A 7566-nucleotide genomic window follows, 5' to 3' on the forward strand; every position below is an offset into this window, starting at 1 on the left:
ACACACGGAGCTCTGCCACTGCACCGACACCTCCTGCTTCTTCTGGTCCAGTGTGGGGCTCCAGTCCTGGCGATCCACTCAGCCCTACCTGGCAGCTGTGCCAAGGCCAGCACCAGCAGGAGCCACATGCACATGTTGGGGCAGCCCTGCTACTCCTCTTCGTTGTGTCTCTGGGGCTCTTTTACTTACTCTTTTGCTTCTGGTACCAACTCTGTTACTGCTGGAGATTCAGCAAGGTCATGGCATTTCCTGTTTCATAGAGTTTCAGCTTCTCCTGGTCGCTGAGATTACTTGCTGTGCACAGTTCCCTTTGCCCTTCCCCAGGGTCTCCCCTTTCTTCCTCCAACACGGCTTCCATGTCGAGACACAGCCTGCCTCTCACTGCCGCACTGCCCAGCCCCTCTGGACACCCAGTGGGAGAGGTAGCCCAGCACAGCAGAGGGATCACCCAAACCCCAGACAATCCCCCAGGCTGGGCAGTGCCCTGCATGGCCACCCTGTCCTTCCCAGGGGAATGAAATGGGTAACCCCAGCCCCTTATCCCAGTGCAGCTGGACAGGAGCATCCACTTCTTGTGCCAGCACAGCCCCCCTGTGGCCCAGGAACCCCATGCTCTGATCCAGTCCCTCCACGCCTCTCCCTGTGTCCCCAGTCCCTGCCATTGCTTAGTGGGGGGCAGAGTTCCCCCCAGAGTGAAACCCAGTCTTCCCTGGCTATTGCTTAGCTGGAGATGGACATTTGGTGGCTCAGGCAGAGGTGGTAGGGCTGAGGGCTCCTCTCCCTATGAAGAAGCTCAGCTGGGCCATGGTGGAGCCTGCACTGCCCCTGTGACCCCATGTCCCCACCCAGCCAAAATGCTCTGCATCAGCATCAGCTGCCATGGGAATCCAGGCCAGTGCTGGCAGCTGAAGGAAGGAGCAGACAGACAGACAGACAGACAAGCAGACAAGGTCCTGCAGGATACCCAGCCTTTATTGCAAAATTGTCTTGAGTTGGCAGCTGCAGCTCAACAGACACAGGGTCTCTGCACCCCAAACCCTTCCCTTTCCAGTGCAGGGGCTGCCAGGAGAGGCTCAGGCTTTCCAGGGGCAGAAGTACCTGGAGCCAAGCACCTTCTGGCACGGGGTGGCCGTGAGGGGTGGTTCGGCCCCAGCAGGGTGGGGACCATGGGGACAGGAGGGCATCCCTGGGGCTCAGAGATGGTTGGGATGAGTGGGCAGCCCCGTGCCCTGGTGCTGCTGGACACCTCCAAGACCTGCAGGTTTTCCTGGTCATGGCTCCTGCGCCAGCTCCTCACCCAGGCCACTCCACAAACCACAGCCAATGCCATGGGCACCTTGATGCTGAGAAGAAGCAGCAAGTGGATGACACTGAGCTGGGACCTGTGTAGGAAAAAGGAGGTTATGCTAGAGCTTTAGTAGGGTCTGGGGAATGAGGATGGGAACTGGGGCACTTGAGTGTCTGCCAGCTGCCCTGCTTGCCCCCAGGGTGCTCCTTGGGGACTCCAAGCTGGGAGATACGTGCATGGGAAAAGATACGTCCCCTGGCCAGGGGATGCTGCTGGGGACTTGCCCAGATCCCAAACCCTGACTCACAGCACTGGAGTCTCCCCACAGCCTCTGGGGCACAGAGGGTTGGTGGTCAACAGGCTCACATTGCTGTCCTCTGTTGTGTTTGAAACAGCTGTCAGAGAAAAGAGAGTCAGAGCAAAGTGGAGACCCCCACACCCTCTGTCCTGCACCCTGCACAGGAGTCTCTGCCCTGAGACTTCAGCAGTGAAGGTGCAGAGTGTGAATATGGAGGTGTCCGGGCAATACCCTGAGCACTGTAGAGGAGGAAGAGGAAAAGGGGGAAATTTATTGCCAGCTTCGCTTCCAGCCCTGTTTTACCTGCAGAGACCATCACCTTGGTGCTGTGCCAGCGATTGATCCCCAGTCTCCTCTTCACCCCGCAGGAGTACTGGCCTGCATCCTCCAGTGTGACACTGCTCAGTGTCACTCTGAATGAATTTGCTGTGTGGTTGTCCCTGATGGACAGCCTGTCCTGTGTCACTGTTACCTCTGAGCCATCGGTTTGGATGATGTAGGTGAAGCAAACCCGGAGGGAGTTTTTGCGGCACCAGTACTTGGAGTTGAGCTTGTAGCGTGGCTTGTAGCTACAGGACACTGCCAGCGAGCTGCCCTGCTCAACTGTCACCTGCCTGGGGCCTGTCACTGCCTGGCCACCTGCAGGGGACACAGAGAGGTACTGTAAACCCATCCTGGCATTGCCTCAGGGAACCATGAGGGATCTGAGCCCAGGTATCTTGGGGGTTCAGCCCGAGGGAGGCTGTGCCTGTGCACCCACCATGCCAGTGAGCCATAGTGAGGTGAGATGTCCCCAGTCATTAAAAAAAGAGCCCCCATCAAGGGCATATGTTAGTAAGAGAGTGAAAAGCCTTATTCCCAGGGTTCACATGGCGTCTCAGAGATCACACCCTGTGACTGCCAGAGGAAAAGTTTGGGATCAGCTGGTCTTTTGCCATGACCACAGTGAGCCTCATGGTCTGCCTTGGCCCCAGCCTCTCCACAGCTCTGCCAGAACACCTGATAGAGATTTGCCTGACCTGTGCTCGTGGCTCTCACGAGGAAAAGGGTCCAAACCAAGAAAATCCTCATTTTCCAGCTTCTTGCTCCTGAGTTGGAATTTTCTCTGTGGTTTTTCACAAAAAATTCTTCAGGATGAAGCCAGGCCCACCTGCACATGGATGTCCAAAGAGCATTCCAAGATTCCAAGCTGTCTTCTCCTGCCCCTTCTTTGGGCAGTGCTTACCCACAGACACTGGATGTTTTCTTTTTAAGACAGTTGCTTCCTCCCCTTCACCCAGGGCTCATGACTCACCCTGGGGTGTTCCATGACGGAGACTCTGCTTTTTCTCTGAAATAGTCACTGGGTTCCCAGGAAAATGCCAAAATGCAGCAGGTTCCTCCAGCATTATGCCCATCCCAGCAAGGACCAAAGGCCCTTCTGCACAGAGCCCAAAGGATTTTGGGGAGTTTTGAGAGGGCCTGGCCAGAGCAGGGATGCAGGGACTGGGGCAGAATGAGTGCAGGTCAGCCCCTGTTGATGGACTGGTTGGGATGCCAGGTTGCTTTCCCTGTTCTGATAGATTGGGATGATGGACAGCCATCCAACCCCCTGCACTGCTGCTCCCTGACTCTGGAATGGGCTGCCAGCTTGAGCTGGGCTGCTTTAGTTTGTTTTCTCAAGCAGAAGTGTCTAATTTCCTACCCAAACCACTTTTTTTTTTTTTTCCTCACAGCTATGGGGTTTTGAGTGACAATGCTGTTTTCCCCCAGAATTAAATGCTTCCACTAAAAGTTTCAGAAACCCAAATACAAAAAGCAAATCCACTTCCCTGGCTTTCTTCCAATATGCCCCTTGGAAAGAGCAGAAAGAACAAATCTCCAGAATCCCCTTCCCTCTCAATGCCTTGCCACGGCAAGAGGAGCTGTGGCTTTTCCCTTGGATCACCAAGTAACTCCTTCCTTCCCAGCTGACTGGTGCTGAGCCAAAACAAGTAACAGCAAGATCTAAATTCAAAAAGTGGCTAAGGATGGCAAACCTGCTTTGTGCTGAGAAGCTTCCCACTCCATCCACTTCATCTTCCTTGGAGATGCATTCCTGCCACTGCCTGGAAATTCACAGTGCATCCTTCCCACCCTTCCCTTGGAATGAGAGGACGGCTGGGAGAAGTGGCTCAGAGGTAGAGGCTCGGGATGGAACACGTACAGGGAAGGTGCCTACAAAGGTATTTGCTGCATGAGGATTTCGAGGGCAGCTCAGTTACCTGAAAACAGACAGAAGCATTTCTTCAAAGAGCCACTTTGGCTGAGTTGCTGGGGAATTTTTCAAGCCACATCCATGCTGTGTTATCACTGTTACATCACCATCAGATGTGACTTGTCATTTCCCTGTTTCCCACGTTTGGGTCCTGGGCAGGATGAGCAGCTTCCCAGTGCAGTGCAGTGGTTGGGACCCCCAGCACAGACTTTCTCCCCATCATGGCAGTCCTCAGGACTGTGTTACACCCCAGAGAGATCCTGACTGTGTCAGTGGCTGAAAGAAGATCTTCCATCCCCTGAGGACACAGCAGTGATTTACAGGCACCCAACATCAGCACTGCGACTCCCACATGGGGTTTTACTCTGATATTTCTCCTCTCCCCTGCTGTGTGAAGGGGCCCTGGCTGAGTGGCCAGGGGCTGTCAATGAGGGGTTTGCAAAGGGGATGGCTTCAGCTCAGTGCCTCAGCCCCAAACAAACAGCAGTCTGTGAACTTCCTCCTGGAGCAGAAGGTCAAGATGGGAGCAGGCAGGAATGAGGAACCGCAGAGCGCTGACACAGAAGTCTGTCACAGGAAGATCTGTCATGTTTATCCCAATTAAAGTGAGTGTCAGTTGGAAGGAGAAATCAGAAAGGGAATAGAACAAATCAGTTCAACAGAGTGTGATGAGGAACCACTCTACCTAAAGTGGGAAGTACCCTGCAGAAAGCCTCCCCCGACACCCTCCAGCCAGGGCACGGGTGCTGAGGTGCTCCTGAAGCCCGGGGGGAATGGATAAACACAGCCCCCTGCACAAGGCAGGGGAAGGCAGCATCTCTGTGCAGTGGCAGGATGCTGCAAGCTAAGACCTCTCTCTTTTGGCAGAAAGAGGCCCGGGAAACACAAGGCAAGGCTGCTCTGTGAGAGAAGAAACGTTGCTGGAATGCTTCTCAGGAATCCCACTGATCCACCCTGACAGGAGCACATCAATTTGCCTTTTCATCTGTGCTGCATGCAGGGCTGGAGCGAGCACCCTCACATGGCTCAGTGGCCACATCAGTGAGTAAACTGTGTCAGAGCCATGGTGATGTGGTGGGGACATGGCACTGGGGATGACAGGAGCTGACACCTGCACCCCTGCAGCCCATGCCTGCCCCGGGGCAGCGCTCCCAGTCCCTGCCCTGCAGCAGCGGACACTGCCCGACACCATCACATGCTGCTTTTGCTCTAGTTCTGCAAGATTGTGAATCTGGGTTTACTCTCATGTGTTGGTCCTAAGAAAAAGCCTCAAAGCCTTCCTGAGACAGGCAGTAATTGAGTCAATAAAGATGTGTGCATCTCCTTAGTTGAGGGCCCAGCAAGAACTGATCTTCCCCAGTTCTCATCCCACTGTATTACTCACCATCAGAGCTGAGCCTGTCTAGAGTTCTGTCTTCTGTGGACTTCAATGATATTTCCAATCCTCGATTCTGTTATTTTAATCTAGGACCTTTGAAAAATAATCAGGTTGTTTCAGTTTGTTCTTCACTGGCAGATTTAGCAAGTTTGGTGAAATTGTCCTTAGGTGATAAGGTTGAGTACAATAATGCAGCTCTTTTAGTGCTGGCTGATTGAGCAGGTACTGGCTGATCTCTCTGCTGCCATCTCAGATAACCAAGATAAGTCCAGATCATTCCCAGATCTCTCGATTTAGCAAAGCCACTAAAAGTGGCAAAACATACTTGCTGACTTTGTGGTGGTGGAGGATTTGCTCTGGACTCCACCTGAGGCTGGACTTAGCCAGAAAGGGCCAAGGCAGGGGTTATTTATTGCAGAGAAATTAAGAATCCATACTCAGTGGATTCAGAGGATGAAATTCTGATTTCTTCCTAGCTCATGGGGAAGGAATGACTTCAGCAAGGCTCCAGTTTCCCCCAGATGTGTTGTACAGGCAATCCAGGGAGATACTACAGCAGTTAATTAACATTAACCCCATTAACAGCAGTTAATGGGGTTGGGCAGCAGAGAACATGAAAGAGCAGGCCAGGAGGACAGTGAAACAGAAACGCTGTAAACTGGATTTAAATCTTCCACTGTTAGAGCTGTACTTCTCAAGGCAAATACACAAGTAAATTAAGCTACCAGAGATATAGCCTGTGAGCAAACACACCGAATAATGGATCTAAATTGAAGGTACTTGGAATCACTCCTGCCATTTACAGGTCATTTCCTCTGATTTCATTGCACTGCATTGATTTCTGATGGTCAGTACTTGCTTGGGGCTATAAACTGCTCACTGGCCGCCAGAAACCTCTGCAGGGTCTGGGAGAGGCTGGTAGAGCAAGTGGCTTGCTCTGTCTGGGTGGTGGGGAAATGCATTCCTCGGTGTGTGAAGGGAGGCAATGATGCAGGTGTTGGGCTGCTGGGCTTTGATAAAGCTGCTGTTACCACTCGTCTACAATGGGTCAGGTCCTTCAGCTTGATAAAGTGGGATAAATTCTTTGGAGCAGGGCCGAGGTGTGCTGGTGCCTGTGTGTTGCCAGCAATCTGTGTTGTCTCGTTAGGCTGCACTACATTTGGAGATATCATGATGGACAGGAAAATTGTCTTCCTCCTGGGTGAGGTTAAACCTGCAGGGCCGAGTGTGTCTCTGGTGAAATGCCAGTGCCTGCAGAGGGAATGGACAACTTGGCTCTGTGAGGCTCTTCAGTCAACAGCAGGTACTCCCTGCTTTCCTTTGTCATTCAGGGTAGTTAACAAATGTTGCTTGAGATAAAAAGTCAGAGAATACTCTCTGAGCCCCAGAGCTTCACCTGCAGCAGGGACCTGCCAGAAATTCACGTCCAGGGATAAGCAGACCTGGAGCCTCAGACCCAGTGGGACGTTGGGGGCTTATTCTCCTCTTCACCCCCACGTTCCAGGTAAGGTTTGTCTGAGTTCCTGCCCAATTTGGGTGCCCAGGGCAGAGCTGTGCAATCCCTGTGGCAGATCTGGGTCTCTGGGGTCTGTGGGGCCCAGCAAACAGCTCTGGTCAGGCAGTACCCCCACTCTGGACCGGGAGAAGGCTGAGCATGCACTCAAGATAGTGGCATGAAGTCTCCATCCTTAAGGGGCCATGACAGCACTGAGACATCCACGGGAAGGATTGTGCTGACATCCATGGGAGTCTGAGAGTTTTGAGAAGTTCTTGGTGTGTTTAAGAGTCATCCTGGTTTTGTTGAAGCCCCCCTGAGGTTGGCTGCTCTCTTCTTGGCCCTGCCTGCTGTGGGGTGTGTGCACTATGTTGAACCATGTGTTAATTTTCTGATCTAGACACCAGGGCTTGTGATATCATTTATTTTTGTGCTGTTGATTGTTTTCCAGTGCATGAGGCCATGGTCTGGCTGCAGGATGGTCTGGGTTGGTTTTGGGTTGGGCTTTTTGGCTTCAGGCAAGCCTGAACCCCACTGTCCCTATTGGTTTTTTAAGTTTTTTCTGGCTATTGTTTCTGAGTCCAATCATCTGACCCAGAAGAATCATCTCTTCACTCAGAGGAAATAATGGGCAGATATAATTAGCAATGTCAGGCCCAGGCAGTCAAACTGCATTCAGATGGGTGCAGATGGCTCTTGGAAGCATGGTCTGTTCCTCTGTCTTGAGGCCATCTGCTGATCTGGACAGAGGGAACTGGAGACTGAGTCGAGTCTCTCTTAAATAAATTTCTGAGTAAAAATTAGTTTATTTTCAGTGCAATTGACAACATCAGATTGCTCTAAACAGAGCTGTAAAGAATAGGATCTCAAC

The 7566-nt window shown here is 52.3% G+C and overlaps 1 protein-coding gene across 2 annotated transcripts; it reads right to left on the reverse strand.

Moving 5' to 3' along the window:
- Nucleotides 1-959: 959 nt before the first annotated feature.
- Nucleotides 960-6002, reverse strand: LOC131585880 (protein CD300H-like). Of its 2 annotated transcripts, none has more exons than XM_058852509.1 (5): nucleotides 5207-6002; nucleotides 2606-3545; nucleotides 1890-2225; nucleotides 1596-1683; nucleotides 960-1382 (listed from the first exon to the last, which is right to left on the reverse strand). In XM_058852509.1, the coding sequence occupies exons 2-5, from the start codon at nucleotides 2742-2744 to the stop codon at nucleotides 1007-1009; spliced, it is 939 nt and encodes a 312-aa protein (XP_058708492.1). In that variant the 5' UTR covers nucleotides 2745-3545; nucleotides 5207-6002; the 3' UTR covers nucleotides 960-1006. The 2 variants fall into 2 exon arrangements, with proteins under 2 accessions (XP_058708492.1, XP_058708491.1); XM_058852508.1 differs by having other exon boundaries at nucleotides 2606-4404.
- Nucleotides 6003-7566: the final 1564 nt, after the last annotated feature.

Source organism: Poecile atricapillus, chromosome 17 (assembly GCF_030490865.1).
Source record: "Poecile atricapillus isolate bPoeAtr1 chromosome 17, bPoeAtr1.hap1, whole genome shotgun sequence".
Taxonomy (NCBI): domain Eukaryota; kingdom Metazoa; phylum Chordata; class Aves; order Passeriformes; family Paridae; genus Poecile; species Poecile atricapillus.